Source organism: Diadema setosum, chromosome 12, assembly GCF_964275005.1.
Source record: "Diadema setosum chromosome 12, eeDiaSeto1, whole genome shotgun sequence".
In the NCBI taxonomy this organism is placed as follows: Eukaryota; Metazoa; Echinodermata; class Echinoidea; order Diadematoida; family Diadematidae; genus Diadema; species Diadema setosum.
In genome coordinates, this window is record NC_092696.1 from 19,911,157 (window position 1) to 19,930,659 (window position 19,503).

At 38.7% G+C, this 19,503-nt stretch overlaps 1 protein-coding gene across 1 annotated transcript in view; it reads right to left on the minus strand.

The window, feature by feature from the left end:
* Window positions 1-19,503, minus strand: part of LOC140235651 (paired box protein Pax-6-like) — an 86,170-nt gene that overhangs the window by 15,353 nt on the left and 51,314 nt on the right. Inside the window, exon 4 of the mRNA XM_072315659.1 lies at window positions 2,685-2,804. Within this exon, the coding sequence (XP_072171760.1) occupies window positions 2,685-2,804 (120 nt within the window). The remainder of the gene's footprint in view (window positions 1-2,684; window positions 2,805-19,503) is intronic.

The window sequence follows — 19,503 nt, forward strand, 5'->3', positions numbered from 1 at the left end:
AGGACAACACATTCTGGCCAGATTGATTCTTAGCTTCAGTGTATTTGTAATTCACGATTAGCTGTGTCAGCGTATGAATAATTGGCGTGACTCAGACAACTTTTAGCTCAAAAAAAAGAGAAAAAAAAAAGACGAACGTGATTTTGATAAAGAGATAGTCTACAAGAAGAAACAGAAAGAAAAAAAAAAACAAGAATCAGTATCTAACTTATGTAGATACGTCAGCTACTTTTCTCTGAATTGAGCAACGAATGACTGCGCCACGACGTACTCACTAAAAGCCCAATCACCCCCCCCCCCCTCTTAAAGTAAACCCTCTCTACGTGGTCAAGTTCACTCGAGACGTTTAAACGATGGAATCCAACCAGGAGAACACAAGTGATAGGACAGTATTAAAAAAGCCAAATCAAATCCGAATACAATAAGAACTACAATAGCATTGTAATTCCACAAGCTTTCATTCCACAATGGAATCGATCGAGAGAATGCACGCAAACTGGATGAGCCACTGTGATGTCACCGATGACGTCAACGTCTAAAAAAAAAAAAAATCATTTAAAAGTCTGCGCCGCGGCAGAATAAAACAAAAATGTACGCATTGCTGCATAAGCTGTCAGCATGTGCGATATGATGAGATTTGAAGTTATTAACAATAGTAAATGAGTGTTTAGAAGTTCAAAAATGTGTTAACCCCCTCCCCCCCCAAAAAAAAAAAAAACACACACACAAACAAACAAACAAACAAACAAAGAAACCACGAATTGAGTCTTTGGTCCACTGGCTGACCGTTTCGCCTGTTTGTTTGTTGTGAAAGTAAAATCGTAAGAGTGACATATACCTATATCGCTTTGTGCCACCTTGATTCCATTTCAACTTGCATATCAAATTCTGCAAATTACCATTCTTTTGACGTTCCATCCTAAAACATAACAATGACGCTGCCACTAAAAGGGCAATTACCACTGGGCGCAAATCATTGTGATACCCACATATTTTGGTTTGTTCACTTTGACTGACATAGAATGCACAAGTAAACTTTTATCCGAATTATAATTAAAGGTATGCAATTTGAATACACAGAAATAACATTATGGATATTAATCAAAATGACTGGCTGAGAGTTATCATGTGACCAGCCTTTTATTTTGTGTTGAGGCCAAAATTTACTTTTCACCAGACGTTTATAGTATGCCTATGACCCGAGTGTTCAAACCACCTTTCGTCTGCAGTCAGCCGCACTGTTTGTGTATCACAAAGGCGTTGCAATAATTGTTTCTGTGTGCGGTTTAGTCAGCTCAGAGGTGATGTGAATCATGGTTACTGAAGGGTGTAAATCATGCCATCAACTTATAAAACAAATAATGCATGTTACTTGGACAAATTTATACTGTCCAAAATACATCCACTTCCGTCTCGTCTGTTTCCGATTGTTCCATTGTTATTGTCGATGTAACCAATACAAACGCCTTTTCTAATGTACAATAATCATTTCCTTAGTTCTCAGAAGTTAATGGTTTCTGCCTATGTAAAATGCGTATCTTGCACATGCGCGTGTCAGCTTCCATTCAGCCTACGTGATGTGTCACACGTAGTTACGCAAACAGAATTTGCAAAAAAAAAAAAATAAAAGAGAGCAAAACAAAACAAAACAGAAAACAAAAACAAAGAATGGACTAGATTTACAGTACCGTTGTCAATTCGAGAAACTTTGTATCGAAATGCCTAATCCCCCGTACGTTTGCCTACATCTGGATTTCGAGGAGGAATAATACCTTTAAGACAGAGCTGCTCCAACATCTTGTCGTGTGCTCAGTGAGGAAAACCAACAACTTTCTATCCCTACTTTGCAAAGCGCCTTAAAAGGTCTTTGATAAAGGACCTCAATTCAGTCTAGCTTGTAGTGACGTCATTCTCTAGTGCGCGCCTCGAGCCATTCGAGTCATGATTAGGAAAAGTCGCACCTATATTCAAAGACTTACACGACTCAAACTCATCAAAAACATTCACGGAAAGGAATAAGATGAACCCAAAACGTCCTTTTCCTCCTAACTCCTTACAAACAAGAGTACGATTCAATCACATTCAAAACATTTTATGGAAAGGAAAAAAAACATGAACTCGGGACGAACTTTTTCTTATCTCTTTTTGCTTTGCAAGAAGCATTACTACTTCCCAAGGTGTTTAGCCTTGAATACGATCATTCTAAAGGCAAAGAAGGACTAAATTGCAAACCAGGCTTTAGTTTCTTTAAAACTGTATTTTCTCCTTAAAAGATACTGTGTAGCTCTTCATCTCCTAAGCAGACGGTGATTGATAAGGCAGTATCTCCATTTCGTGTGAATCGGATTGAATTTGTTGCTTTGTCTCTCATGATTATGGTACAGACATACTTGTTTTTGCTTTTTGAAAACTTGAAGAGTTTGATGGCAAAACGACTCAACTCCATTCATGTTACTTTGCGATATTTCCCGATTAAAGCTGCTGAAAAACACCGAAGGTAATAAAAAGACACGGGTCATTTTGATCACAATTTCTAGAAAACATCTCGTTTTGTAACCAGCGAGGTTTGTCTGAAAAGGTTTCATGTTACTCTATGTGATGATGGAGTTACTGTAAAATGTTTTGAAATGGCTCTTCACCCATTTTGCCATCAAGCTCTTACTACACTTTGAGCGAGTTGTTACCTTTTTCTAGTTCCTCGATCTGCTGAGCAGTGAATGACGTTCTGTTCCTCTGCAGCTTCCTTTTCAGTCGAAGCCTTGCTTGGGCGTCTTCATCGTCGTCGGGTTTTGCATCATGTTCGCCTGCATCAGCAACAAAGGCAAAAAAAAAAAAAAGGAGGAAGAAGTCGATTGAGTTAATTACGAATAAAAGCGGTACCAGTCCGCGCAATGGAGAAACGGACAAAACTCGAATGGCCCATGTTTTGCTGTACCATAACACAAGATAGTCACAGTTACCATAAGTTCTGTTTTTCTTTTTTTTTTCCCCCGAAGAGAAGAAAGGCGATATAGTCGCCAGTCACTAATACAATCGTCTAAAGGTCAGGGAGAGGAAATAGTGAACTAAAGAGTCACTTGGCTTTAGCAGGGATGGACGAGTATACAGTAAATATTTCTTTCTTTCTTCCTCAAATGGATCCCTCTCCATCTTCTCCTTATTTTCTTACTGAGAGATAGCGCAATGGATACAAAAGTCGGAGCAGCGATGAATACCTCTGCAAAATTGCAGAGAAATAATGACACATAAAGTGTACCTCGGAACAAGCATGGCTTAGACTGTAGGGATAGCAAAATTACAATACTGTTGATCAAGTGCATATTGGCGATAGGATAGAAGGTTAGCCAGACCGCTATTAAAGATCATCCAAAAGTGAAAAAGGCTTTCCTATCGTATTGACAGAGACTGAGAAAACAAGGGTCAACAACATCAGACATGACACGAAGTGTGGCACCCTTCGCGGGAGAAATGGTCAGAGTAAGGATCTTCTCAGAACGATCTAAACAAAATAATGAAGTACCAACATGTCAATCATCCGTAACTCATACTCTCCTCTCTATCTGTCTTTCTGTCTGTCTCTATTTCTCTCACTGTCCATTAATCTATCTATCTATCTATCTATCTACCTATCTATCTATCTATCTATCTATCTATCTATCTATCTATCTATCTATCTTCCTATCTGTATCTCAGATACTGAGACAAAACTCCGACAAAACATGTGTTACTAGGGAACTGCCCATCTTAACATACTCCCTTATTCACTTCATCAAGACTGAGTGCAGGGAACATGGATGCATATCTTAAAGATAATACAATACTGGAGATAGCGTACAGTATTCTCTCGACATGTCAAACCAAGGCATCGGGGCGTCTGCGCAGCAACCGCTGTAGCGTGGCATGCAGAAAGTTTTCCAAGTGCAGTCGCGGCTAATCCAAATAACGTCAGTTTAAGCAAAGCTTGCTCTCAGAATAGCACAGCTTATTCTTCCCTCTTACTCCAAAGTGTCCTCCTCTTGTCTCTTGATGTTTTCTTGCTCATCGATTTTGTTTTTCCTTCCTTTCTGTCTCCGTGAAAGTCCGCCTGAAACAAGAGGACTTAAAGTCGAAAGCATTCGACAGTTACGACGAATACGCGAGCCTCTCTTTAATAGTATCATCAGAGTCAACTCTAAGATCCTTTAGAATTCAGACACCGGAAACAAACACACCAGCTGAAAAGTTTATCCAACTTTGTCCACGTGCATGATTCTCTAGAAGGTTGCTGCCAACATACACGTAAGAACACAGACGGATCTGCCGATTGCTGTAGAGTGCAAACGGCAAAGATAGTGACAGAAAGCCGGTGCACTAAAGTTGACTCCTTTCCGAAACTGCGACCAGTTACAAACGTTTGTAATTTTCCCTTCTCAGCAGACTTTTGGAAAGGGCAGTAGAACTTTTTTTTTTCCACGCTGGCAAACTCACAAGTATTCCTTATTCTAATGAGTGAAGAACAACGTAAAGTTTTGGAGTTATGGCAATTTCTTTTCCACTCTTTGCTAGAATAGCCAGCGTCGGGACCGTAGACGCCAGTGCTGTTATTCCCCAAACCCAAGTTGCAGATTGCCAAAGAGGCGTGATGAAAAATCACCACTCCTCGCCGGAGATTTTCGACAACTGATGAAAAGAAACACTCCATTTCAAGTGCGTTCATTGACATCGCTTCACCAAAGTGCAATTTTCGCAATAAACAACGGAGAAATGGTGTCTTTTATTCCGCCAATAGTACATTCAATTGCAGCTTTTTATTTGTATGAAAAGACACAAAATGGTTCCAGAATTGGCGATCGTTTTCCCCCTTCTAAAGTGTGACAATACACTGTTATAACAAAAGTGCGCGATTGCCTATTGGGCGCAGAGCGACAGAAAATTTAGTTTCTCGTTCCTTTCGCAAACTCTTGTAGAAATAATTACTTTTCTCAAGAGTCAAGGGAAATATATCATGCTGGATGACTGATTGCATTGTTCAAGTATAATAAATCCGTCAGCTCATTTCTGTCTCAAAAAAGCACAACACCATCAAACTGCCGCGTATCGGACAGAAAGACGACAACTGAAAAAAAAAAATGCATTGCATCTTAATTCCAAGGCTTCAAAATCTTACGTCGTCGGATCGGCACCTTCCAAAGAAAGAAACAACGTAAGTAGAAAGCTGAAACAGGATGAAAGGGAAAAGAGGACGGGCAATAAACAATATAAGTATATACATTGTATAAGTTTAGTCATCCTAATTTTGACAATCTGCATACGAAATAATAGCGGACCAGAAAACATGGATGTAGGGAAACACACATTCACAGACACACAGACAAACACATACACACACATTGTTCGTCATATGAAATGAAAGAGAATAAAAACAACGGCCGGCACGACTAACAGCCAATCAATCGCATACCTCCTTAATAACTATTCCACTCCGGGAAACACAATGGCAAATCTGTTATGCCAAAGCACTCTTACACCAGTTCTCCACACCGGGAAAAGAATGCGAAGTGTTTTGATATGATGATTGTAGTAAATTGAAAGAAATCAGAAGCACAAAGGTACTCTAATTTTCATACTTCCATCCAGCACGAGATATTTCCCCCTCTACATTTTGCCGTATCGTTATTTACAAAGCTGAAGTGATTCGTAATTCTGATTTCTTCTTAATTCTCTCTCCTTCTCCTTCTCTCCCTCTCTCCTTCTCTCTCTCTCTTTCTCTCTCTCTCTCTCTTTCTCACTCTTTTAAAGAGATCAAGATCAATCGTGGCGACGCTATACACCCAATTAATTTCACATTGATACCGTTTTATTGGGACATTTTGAAGAAAATCTTATAACCCTGCATCCAGTCTTTCGAGTGTCCAATTATTGTTTAACCGCATCACTACCAACAAATGAAGCGCAAGTCATACATCTTTTATCAGTTTGTTGACAATTAATGTGTATACATGTCGGTCATTGAACTCTGTATATATCGTCATATTTGTAGAAATGCACGAAAGTAAAGTATGCACTTCTATGAAAGGCGTCATTCCAGAAATTTCATCTTAAAAGTAAGGGGGTCGTGGAAAAAAAATAAAGTCACAACTCGACAACACAAACCCAAAATAGCCAATGACAGAGTACAAGATATTGATAAATTTCGCAGGCTAAGGACCTCCTACAGTATGTAGTAACCTGCCATTACACACACCTGCACATACACACACAGAAAAGTGATCTATATTTCTAATGCTGCACTTGGCATACATTAGCTGGTGCTATGTCGGGCAAATTTAGGCAGCAGAGTTTATGGCTGTCTGGTTAAATTACCTTTTGGAAAGAAATGTACCTAATTTGTATACGTTAGTAGATATCTTGTACAAACATATTACATTGTGTTTGTGTTATGCGAGATTTCGTTTTGTTTCGTCGATTTCATCGCGTCAAGTTCCACTTGTGATTATAATAGAGTATACACCGAGCTAATGATGTCACAGTCTTTTGTTAAATTGCTCGGGTTAGGACCATGTCCACGCATCTTTATGTCTTTTAGCATCTGTTCTCAGGTTCCAACTTTCATAGATTGACCACTATGTTCTATAATGAATAATAATTATGTTTGCAATATTCTATAACGCTTCCTAACTGAATATCATGTATTATTTCATCTTGTTATGTTAATTGATGTATTTTTTCACCGAAATATTGTATGAGAATGAATTGAAATTGAAACTTTAAACTGAAATTTTAAAACACTCAGGCCAGCTGAGAATATTTAGAACCAGTCTCCATGGCGATGAATAAGTTACTGTGACATCACACTTTGGTATTCTACACGTGACCATCGGAGGACCAAAAGAAGGTCCACAAAATGAGCGGGGCAATCCATTCGTTTCTCTTCAGCTCATTATTCCAATGTTGTTTTGTATCATTAATCGTGATTTTACTGCGAATAAATAAATAAATAAATAAATAGATAAATACATACATAAATAAATAAATACACAAAGAAATAAATGAATAAATAAATAAATAAATACATGCATACATGCATACATACATACATACATACATGCATACATACATACATACATACATACATACATACATAAATACATAAATAGATAAATAAACTGCTCAATTTACAAGCATGACGTGGTGGAGTTATCAAACCTCAGCGAGAGCATTCTAAGAACATAATATTTAGGACACAGGACAACGTCAGGTTCAAAATTTATTGTTGTTATTATTATTATTATTAGTAGTAGTAGTAGTAGTAGTAGCAGCAGTAGTAGTAGTAGTAGTAGTAGTAGTAGTAGTAGTAGAAGCAGCAGTAGTAGTAGTAGTAGTAGTAGTAGTAGTAGTAGTAGTATTAATAGTAGTAGTAGTAGTAATAGTAGTAGTAGTAGTAGTAGTAGTAGTAGTAGTAGTAGAAGTAGTAGTAGTAGTAGTAGTAGTAGAAGTAGTAGTAGTAGTAGTAGTAGTAGTAGTAGTAGTAGTAGTAGTAGTAGTAGTAGTAGTAGTAGTAGTAGTAGTAGTAGTAGTAGTAGTAGTAGTAGTAGTAGTAGTAGTAGTAGCAGTAGTATTTACATACAAAGGGGTGGGCTAGAGAGACGGAGGCGGATCAGGAAGAGGAAAAAGAGGTGGAGGAGGAGGAGGAGGAATAGAGAAACATTAACCCATTGTCTGAGGAAACCCAGTGAACCACGTATCAATCTAAGATCATTTTTATCGCTAGTCTTTCATCAATGAAACAAGATGTATTTCTTTCAATATGATAATATGTTATATCGAATATACTATCATATTTAAGTTTGCAGGCCTAATATACATGAATTTTGGGGTTTTGAAATGAAAGTAAAAAGGTATGATTAACCGTCACATCTCAGAGTCATTTATAATGGTCCCTGTCTGTCGCTTACTGCAAAGAAAGATTTTGAAATCACTGCGCCTGTATAGTCACTTTCATCCATCGTCTCTCATTTACGCAATTATTTATTTCATTCTCTATCGTCATTATTCTATTCATTTACTTATTTGCTTGTTTATTTATGTATATATCACTTCGTTGATTTATCCATTCAATCACTCACGTCTTCATCCATCCATTTATACTCCTAATTCACATATTGATTAAACATCATAGATTCATTTGCCCTTTTATTATGGCTGGAAATGGGTGACGCGCAGACATTATCGCTGTTAAGGTTTGATGTTGTTACATAGAGTCAGAAACGTGATTTTGCGTAGTTCCTAAACTGGCAGGAGCCAAGTGATTGGTTACTGCTTGTTGTCATTTGTGGCTCACTTTGTCTGTTTTTGTTTGTTTGTGTGTTTTTGTTTCGATATGGTTTTCTTTCTTTAGAAAAAACTAGTAACTGAAGCCGCAATCATGGAGCTACTGCTACGTTCTTACAGTGCCCACGCGCCAACGCCAGAGTACAAGTTGTTCGTGTCTGCTTTGTACAGCAAGAGAGTAGCGAAGCTATGCAGAGCATGTGTCATACCATGATCGTTTGCACTATTTGCTCACAACACGGTGCTTCTAAGACACAAATATTCAGAGTTCTTTTTTATAGGTTACTTCGACTTTAGATTTCTGTAGACTTCCGAGGCCTGGGAGAGCGTAGAGCGCGGCGCATCGCTTTAGAGCGCCATCTTTTGACGCATTTTGTGTACAGGTATTGTACAAAATAATTATGAAGAGTTCTTCGTAGCATTTAGCTGGGTCTATGCATGCATGTGTGAGTCCGAGTTTGAGCATGGATTTATTTCACGTGCCCTCAAGGGTAGAAATCAGATGCTCAGAGGTAAACGCTCACGAAGCCGACAGTTTGAAAGTAACGGCACCCCCTCCCATCTTTTCCCCCTGTTGAACAGACAACGTCAGATTAGGGTGTGAAAGTGGTCCTACAAAGAATTTGAACTACTGCTGCTTAACAGCTCCTAGGCAAGAGTCGCGAGGTCGGTTGAACTGTACACACATGATATCAAGTCATCTCCCCTCACATGTACTAAATATCATGCGTTATTTGTGTTAATACATACAGAATCTCATGCACTCTCATATTATTATCTCAAACGCATCCTCCTTGCATGGTGGTAGGATTCCACCCCCACCCCCACCCCCCCCCCCCAAAAAAAGAAGAAAATACACAAAATGAAATATACAAACAAACGCAACAAAGAAAAGCAATCGGGGGAAAAGCGGGAAATATCAAGCAAAGGCAGAAACGCAAAAAGAAATAATTATACCCTGATAGACAAGTCGAATGAAAGATAAAATGAACGAACAAGCATAATAACGAAAGGAAATCGATAGAAAAAAAAAATCAAGCAAAGACAAGAATATAAAAGATGAAGACATTCTGATAGGCAAGTCGAATTAATTATGTGTTGAAGTCTTTTTAGGGCCATTTTAATGCCCTTTTATATTTCCTTATGGTTGTTTTAATCGTCAACAATCAATGTTTGTTCCATCAAAATAACTCTAGCTTTATGTCATGGATGCAGTTCATGCCATCTGTAGGCCCTATTGTTCATAAAGTAATAAAAGAAACATTTACAAATGCTGATATAAGAGAGAAGCAAACTTCACGCATCGCTGACAACTGGAGAAAAAAGGATCTTGGCCATTTCCAGATGTGATTCTTGTCGATGAATAGCGCCAACTGTAGTCTGATGTTAGCTTATGAACTAAAAGAATTTCATTCACTGACCTCTATAGAAAATATCTGGATATCTCATATAGACCAGTCGTATTGAAGCCACCGCGTCGCCATTTTACCATGCATATTGCCCTTACATTTGTGTACAGAGCTCACGATATCATGTTATCTTCGTGACGGTCTCTTGTTTGAAAATGTGTGCAATTACCCAGAGTGCGTCGGTGGTAAGATGGCGGCAGGGCGGCTTCACATGTTTGTACAGCGTACAAATGGGCCAATGCGATATCTAGATACCTCCCAAAGAGATCAGTGGTTTCACTGTTCTGAAAAGAAATAATAGGTTACAACCTTTAAAAAGGGGAAGGCAATCGCCAGTTCACCTCTGCATCATGTGTCTTCCACTCGGAATGAATATATCAATACAAAATAAACTGAACGTTGAAACATTATCAAACTCAAACATGAAAAGTTGTGGGATTTTAGAGTTTCACATCTTCACACGATACAGTAACATCAGTTGCCACCCTCAGTGCAATAGAAACGTGAGGTTATGACGTCATATCGAAGAGAGGGGGGGAGGGGGGGCACCGGTGGCATAGGCGGGGGGTACGGTTTTTGACTTTCGATCTGTTTCCACGCGTTCGAATCACACCATTTGAATGTCATGTTGCCAATATGTTGCCGTCAGTAAGTTAAGGACCAAAACCATGACTTCTATTCCATATTCCTATATGCGTGTGTTTAGTGCGTGTGTGTGCATGTGTGCGTGCGTATGTATTTTAAACCAGTGGGATTCTTTGAGATGTTGACATATTTATCATATTCCATATATCATGTCATATATCATTATATTCGCATACTCGGTTGCCAGAAAGCGTGTGCAATGTTAGGATTCTACGATTTTCCAAAAAACAACAACAACAACAACAACACTTTCTTGTTCTATTATTGCCATTTTAATGAAACATCTACTCTTCCATTTACTCAACTTTGTCAAGTTAAGTGGTTATGTACATGCAGTGTGTACTTTAATTTCATTTGGTTATGTCTGTTTTCACAGTTTTAATGATTCGGGGATGCAGAGGTACAATGCGGCATGAAAAGGCACGGATTTGAAATTTTCTAGCCGTTTCGATTGTATAGCATGAATGTAATCATGTTCACTGTTACATTGATAAGGATATCACATTAAATATTTTCTCTCATGGAGTAGGAGTAAGCACAGTCGATAATTATATTATGCGTCCGAGCAAACGTTAACACGAACACATACACACATATACCCGTATACACACCAGCGTAAAGGGAGAACATTTAGTTGATGTTTACACATAGTTTCTCTTTCTTTTTTTATTTACACAGAGCAATATTACAAATGTACTAGTATCATACTGCCCAACCATGAACAGTAGCATTGTGTGAAAGATCTACACTGAAACGGCAAAGCAATGCAATGATCTTATGTGGGATATTTACTCGAAAATGAGGAACGGGTTCGGATTGATGCAATAACAGCAAGATATGAAGTACTTGTATTACATAATTATGATTCTTAACCCGTTGAGGACGAGTCCCGGGGTGTCTTTTGGGAAATTTAGCCCGTCCGCCCTCAACGCGTTAACGTCATTCTCACGAACAAAACAATCGTTATAGGTTAACATTCCTATAGTATGAGTATTTCAGTCAATATTATAATTTAGGAGACATTAAAACAATGTGAAACTAAAAAGGAGTTCCATTCTTTCAAGTAACATGTAACATGATGCTCACAGCATCAAATCCTTTTGCAATCACGTTGTCATTGTCATAGCATAAGACTAGTGAACTATTGAACTCAGATCTGCCCCTAGCGGAGATATCATCTGAGTAGTTCGCCTTTGCTCTACTCACAGCATCGTTTGCCAAGATGTGCGGTTATTGTTTCCAGCGATTATGTCAAACGTTTTATAGAATGTATACTCCGACGCTTGAGTCAAATACCAATACTGCGGGTTGAGCGATATCTTTTAATACAATAACGTCATCCAGATAAAAAGAAAAGTGCAGCTATTCGTAGAATGTCGCTGCCAAACGCATTGCGTACATGGGGAATCCAGGTACTATTGTGGCAACAAAAATAACCGCGTGCCCTGCCAGACCATTTTACAGGTATTTTCCATATGCATTCATTACAAAATTACGTCGAAGCTGCTGCCATTCGCTCTTTGTGATTCTAATTGTGGCTGTAAGGTGACTGGAATAATAGCTAGAAAACGCTAGCGAAGAGAGAGAGAGAGAGAGACAGACAGAGAGAGGGAGAGAGAAACGTAAAAATTTCCCCATTGCGTGGTAACTAGGAGGAGAGAAAGAGAAGAAAAACGAGAGAAAAAAATATCTTACTGTCAAAGTCATACGGAGTAAAAAAAAAAATCGCGAATTCATGGGGGATTCGCCAAAGGCAATTTTTCAGCAATGAAAGGGGCACATTGAGCTTGGGGAAGGAATTAAAAGAAAAAAAAAATAGATGAAAAAGAAAGAGAAAAAAAAATGAGGTGGTAGGCTCGTACATTCATTGGGTATCTTAAACATAAAAACAGTCCTTAACAGGTCACGATGAAAGTACAGCAACCCTGAACACAAAACGCACGTTATGTCAAGACAAAATGAGAGACAGGACAGCGAAGAAACAACAAACAGTCATGTGAGAGAGAAAGAGAAAGAGAAGGAGAGAAAGAGAGAGAGAGAGGGAGATGGATGGAGATTAAAACAGTCAAACGTCATAAAAGCAAAAGGCATCGTGAACAATTGCCTCTCAAGAGCATAAGATTATTATACGATGTGTTTTATCGGAAGAAGCAACGTAACAGCGTGCTTCGTCACCTTAGCAGCTGATTACATCGGGTAATGATCAACTATTAACTCTTGTTTTCATCCCAATCGTCTAAAAATATCATGCTTTATGACTGCCATTCTTTCTTCTTCTTTTTTAAACACACAATAATCATTCAACATGTAGCGCGAATTCTCTGCATCGCTAGCAGATTGCACTCCTCACATTCAACTGGACCCCATGGAAGACCAGCTTATTACAGCTGAATATGGGCTATCCAGCCATCTTCTCAGATGGAAATGAACAAACAAACAAACAAACAAACTTACTATTTAAATTTGGAATTTCATCCCCTGCTACGGGGACTATACAATACATTTCTCTGTTTGAAAAAAAAAAATCAGATCGTACATTACCAGAAGATACATTGCGTTCTCTCAATATTACACTCATAGACAAGATATCATGACAGTCAGCAATTTCAATATCTGTCATCAGTCTATTCTCGGCTGGAAATTCCCATGAATTTTCATCGTTTTGGTTGTTTGCATTTTTCTTTCGTTTGACATCATTTCTTCACCTATCCGTAAAAAGCATTTGATTCAAAACTGATGTGTGTACAAGAGCAGACACGCAAACAAACGGGAAAAAAAATTGAACCATGGGTAATATTTGGCGGAGAACCTGTGTTGAGCGCCATTTTGATTGGGGTAACCTGTCTCTTTCCTCCCCTCTAACATGGAGCTTTTCTTTTCTATGTCGTTTTCTTTTCCTTTGTTTTCCATTTACCTTTCTTTTTGGTCATTCTCTCATTCAGTGTAAAGTGAAAGTTACCAGCCGAAATCCCGAGATTTTTATCTCGTCCGAGCTTTCACAGCGTCGGGATGCGCCGGCTGATAGCAGCAGACACTGCCCGGCTCATGCGGTACGCTAAGCCCTTACTCCCGGCTGTTCGTTGTCTGCGGAAAGCGGTGAGGGACCATCGTGCACGTATTACATGGAATTAAAAAGCCCACATCGGCGGGAAGCACTCAGTGATCGCCATCATCTCTAATAATGACACAAAAATACAGGAAAAAAAACACACAGAAAAAAAAAACAACAACAGGCGCCAATGACGATTGTGTTCTGCTTCGGAGGGGAAAAAAAGAAGGAAAAAGAGCAACAATACATCAACATTAGATAATGAATTCTAAAAGAGAAAAAAAGTTCGTAAGTTCCGCGGACACAGAGAGTCAAAGAAAGAGTATGGTTACACCAGTTTGTATGGCAAGGTCTCCAACGCATGCTTCAGCTTTTTACTGGATGTCGATCACTTCTTTTGCCGGGTTAAATTGAAATAGATGAAAAAAAAAAAAAAAAGCTTACATAGGAAACGTGGAATAATCTATACTGTCGACATAAAGGCCGTCTTCTGGGAAAACTGTTTTCGTATTCAGAGAAGTAAGCGGATTACACGAAAGTGATTCCTGAAATAAAAACCTTCACTGAGCAGGATTTATACAAAGACGGACGTATTTCGAGTTGATTTGTGGGCACCAATACTTTCACCTCGAGTAGCATTGTGAAGGCAGAGTGAGAAGGCATTACGAACACAAACAGACATGATACGCGCTTTGTGTAACGAGAACGCGCGCGTTGATAGCGTGATTTCTTTTTCTGGCACAGGTGGGGAATGAACGACGATGCAGATAGTCTCCGTACGTGCATGAGTTTTCCATTACGAAGTCGTATTGTCGACACGATGGGTTCCTTTCGTGTGTGTGTGTGTGTGTGTTTGTGTGTGTTCAATTCATAAACATTGAAACAAAACAAAAAACAAGTAAGTAGTTGTGGAAAATTTGGAGTAAAAGTAAACTACTTTGCAACATCAGAGAGAGAGAGAGAGAGAGAACTAACCGACATGACAACTATATACAAAATTAATACTACTACTTCTTACAATGATAAAAACACTAATAACGAGGATAATGATAAAAATAATGACACTATTATAACGACGATAATTGTTGAAGATTATAGTAATAATGTTAATAGTAATGATAATGACAGTAATGATGACACAACCATATAGTAATCTATTTCTTTTCCGTTCTGTTAAAATCAAAATACTATATGAAAGGCTGAAGTCTCTGGGATGTTACTTTCTCCTGGTAAAAGGAAATATCCCCCGAACTTCGTCAGTGGCCTCACACTCAAAGCAGCCTTCAATTGATAGTACTCGTTACGACAGGTATCCTGCTAGAATATCAATATCTCTATAAATGTATTGCCATGTCGTGACAAATTCGTTTGGAAAAAAAAAAAAAAAGTTGTGAATGCTATTCTAAATGTTTTGGATATTTGTTGCAGTTAAAAAAAGAAATACTCCTTTTTTTGTGAATGTGATCGGAAAAACTTAACGACGAGGATAGAATGTTAGTCACGTACTTTTTTTTTTGTATATGATTTCATATAATATATGAAGTTATACATATTATGTATTATTAATTGATGTTCTATGCTGCGTATGAAAAAGTACATTACATGGCATACTAACACCCTTTTACTTGTCATGGACAAGTTCATTGATTCGTTATCTCTTTGATAGCGCTCCTTACGGGCATTCGTGGTTTCATATCTACGGAAGAAATGGACCTACTGACAGGCCATAGCTATACGTCAAGAGGACTCAACCAGCGTTGCCATGGTAGTTGATAATAATCCTCATTTTATTTGATGTATAACAACAAATGTGATTATTTTCAACCTATATACACGTAGTTATCAACATCAGTCTTATTGATATCAACAAAACAATGTGGCAATAATGTCATAACTTTGTAACATTTCCCAAATGTGGGATATTGTTCTGCTATCAACTGCTGACGAATTCTGAAGTAGTCGCCGTGGCTATGCTTATGGGGTATGTACGTTTTCATGAACTTTTCATTGTTGTAGTTGTTGTTACGTACCGCATCATGCCTTTATGATATATCATCTTGCTAGAAAGTTATTCTCACAAGGCCAAGATATAAGAGTACATGTATATATACACAAAGTGATGGCATAAACTCTAGCTGGTGTAAGTACGGATAATTGCCAAACATTGATATCGAACATGGCGGTGATGGCTTCGGCTTTTGAAACGTGTTAACATGTTACCTTGGATATTGAAACACCTTGTTTTGTGCTATTTTCAGCAATTCTTTCTTTATCTTTATATATTTTTTTCCACCGTCCATTGTGAATTACGACTATGTAATATAGCAAATAGTCGATATTTCTGTCTCCAACCTTACCCGTCGTATCGTTCGGTGATTTGAAAAAAAAAAAAAAAAAATCCATGCCACATGGCACAATAATTGCCTGATATAAATACATTACTTCCAAGCCATCGCTCCTTAAAATTTTTGCCATTTTCATTCTCATATTTCCCCGAATCTTTGCTGTGCGCCTAGCCCCGCTACACCTCTCAACTATATAAACCCGAGGGGAGCGCGTTATGAGTTGAACTACGTAATTTTTGCAATTACGCCACGCTTCGCCGACGAAAATGCCCTATCCGCACTTCTCGCCACGAAGGGGTAATTTTATGGACGGGCATCAACGGTAACAGACCGACGAAGGATTTTTTTTCCCCTCTTTCTCTCAATCTACATTCCCCTCGTCGCAGCCGGCGATTTCTGCTTCCACAACTATTGGCAGTTTTCCCATCGTGTACCCTTTGCACCTTTTTTTTTTTCCTCCCTATACATCCCATGTGTTTGGCGATCTCGCAAAAGCCAAGTTTCGAATGTACACACATAATCGTAAGCATTTATTCTTACTTCGATCAGTCCATCCATCAATCCAACTATCCACACATACATACATGCATACATACATACAGCATACATAACATACATACGTACATACTACATGCATCCATCGATGCATATACATACATACATACATACATACATACATACATACATACAAACATACATAAAGTCAACACAACATACCCACACTCACACGTGCGGATACATGTTCCCAATTCCCAGCATAATTACAATATGCTCCCAAGTTGGTTTTTATGCTAGCTAGTATACAAGCTCACTAACAAAATATCGTTATTTCTGAGGCCTCCAATGAATACCATTGTTGCCATCAAAAAGAGTAGATCCTTTTGTTTTCATCGATTTTGCTGGCCCTTGCATGGACATCCTACTAGATTTATTATCACCCGTGATCATGATTATTCCCCTACAAAGGAATTCCTGCCAAGACATCCACGTATCAAAACCTACCATGCCATGAATGTCGTTCATTCCTGGTCCCTTGCCTGCCCCCCCCCCCCCCCCCATTTCCCCCTCCTCCGCCCCTCCCGTTTTCCCTATCTCAACCTCACCCCTCAATCCCAATTCGAAGTTGTTCCGTTATTGTCCATATGCCTCTTCTCTATTCTACGCCTTATTCCCACACGTATTCTCCCCATTCCTGTTTTTTCCCCTTCCTTCATCTTCGTCTTCTTCTTCTTCCTCCTCCTCCTCCTCATTTTCTTCTTCTTCTTCATTCGTGGCACATTACACCCCAGGAGTATATCCGTCCTTCCACTTGACTTGGGAGCGAGTCTGGCTGTGCCTCAAGGTAATATCGAAGACAAGGTGTACGTAAACACGGCTGGCGAGTGAAAGTAGCTGCCACGCCGAAAACGGGTAGTTATCTTTTGCTATATAGTCGTTCGTGCTGGGATCAAACTCTCTTCTCTTCTGATCTCTTCTCTTCTCGGCTTTTCTTCTTTGCTTCTATTTTTCAAGGCACCTGTTAATAAACTAATGTAGAAATGTAGAGGGGTTTTCACGCAAGGGCTAAAAAAAAAAGAGTGCTCGTTTGTATTCACGTTTATTCGTCGGCTTATTGATCCATTTTGGAGTGGCGGAGTGTCCTAGATGACCACAAACTCCATCAGACATTTTACAACACTGCTGTACCACAAACTTCGAAGTCTTGTCAGACACGCACATTCCTCAATGACAAAAAAAAAAGGGAAAATGAATGCCTACAATGTACTTAATGCTTATGCATGCGCCATGGCAGAAGTGAATGTAAGGTCAAACTAAACCCCACCTCGTGTTTCAGAGGTCAAACCGAATAGACCCCAGCAGGAATCAAGCACTATGAATCGCACTGAAAAGGAACAGTGTGAATATTATACAGTAAACGAACTCCAGACCATGACCAGTCAAACAGTGTTTTGCGTGAAGTATGTTGGATGAAAGCATTTGAATCTTACTTTATGAATACCAAAGAAAAATCCGTTGTTTATAATTAAAAGAAGGTATAACATTAAGATTGATTGTTAACCATCATTTATCATTCACGTAGTGGAATGTATGCCAAGGTTAATTCTTGATCTATTCTGTGTTATGTTTTGTTAGAAAAAAAAAGAGTGAAAATGAAATAAACGAATTGACCCCCCCCAAAAAAAAAAAAATGAACTTAGTTGATCATAATATTATTGACCAATGCCATAGAAACAGACGCAAAAACATACAAACACATACCACACACATGCAGGCACTATGAAACAAAACAAACAAACAAGTAAACAAACAAACAGGAGACGTCAGGAGTATAATCTAAATCTATAAATCGATCCTATTGACTATTGTCACAGAAACAGCAGGAAACCACACAGACAGACCCACACCAGAAATATACACGCAGTAAAAAGCAAGTAAACGTTGTCAAATAGAAAAACACCAGGAGTATGATTTGTTACCAACATTGCGGCTAAAATCTGGTGTATTTGTCGCCAAGAAAAAAAAAGGGGGGGGGGTCCTTTCAAAATAATGATAATGCCGTCATAACCACAATAAATGTGCCACATTATCTAACTCGAATCAGTTCTAACAATAATAATAAAAGATTAAAAAACATACAGAAAAATGGGGCGCACGTCCTAGTGATACGTACTTCTTTCATTGTATAAAATGCCTCATGTGAGGGCTCCATCGAGCACTTTTATGAAGGATTTGTCGTTACTATGGAGATTGGAGAGCTCTCCTGGGAAGACAGAAATTGAAATGACAGCGTGGTAAAGACGGAAGGAAAAATACCGGAAGATAACAATGACAGCAATAACAATGCGTCGTGCTCGGTAGTTAGATAAACAATGTTTTCTTTCCCCCCCCCCCTCTTTCTTTATTCTCTCTCTCTTTTTTTTCTTTCTTTCTTTTCATAAACAAGTCTAACGAGTATACGGTTAACAAGAAAATAAATGAATAAAAAAAGACCCGATAATGCGATTCAAAAGTCCTCCCTCCATGTGGAGGGAACGCACATCATATCACATCAAAAACACCTCGGCAATTCCTGTCGACCATGACCCAAACGTGAACTTTTTTTCCGCTATAAATTACCAGTGGGGATCAAGTCGAGCGGAAAGGTGTATAGCGTACGCGCATTTGGACCCCAGGTATTCAGGTAGCTCCACTGAGGCGGACGTTACCGCACAAGAGTAGCTTACTTTAATATACGTAACCCCCTCGCGCACTGAAAAAGACTGATTGGGGGAACAAGTTTGCGACTTGCGTTGTATTATCTCAACTCCATCATGTTGCAGTGAAAAAAAGAAGGATGATATAAAACGCGACGAAAAGAGTTTGCAAAAACAAAGCAAAACAAAGTAGAACAAAGCAACGACATATAGAATAAGTATCTTATAAAGTAAATATACCACTGAATTTCGAGCTGACTTCTAACACAGAGGAACCGTCCCCACCTCACGCAAATGCAATCAAACAATATGTCAGCGCCTTACAATTTCCACATCAGTCTGTGGGCCTATATGATGACATTTTTACGAGTAATAATTTGGTCGATTAGTTACGTTTTACGAGACACTTTCTACCAAGATATAATAGGACCTATAGCTCTATTAATTTTGGGGGATGTTTCTATTAGTTTCTGTAAATTGATTGAAAAATAAAGATAAAAATAGTGACGACTTCAGTCCTGTTCATAGAGGGACTAGTGAAGTGAAGGCGT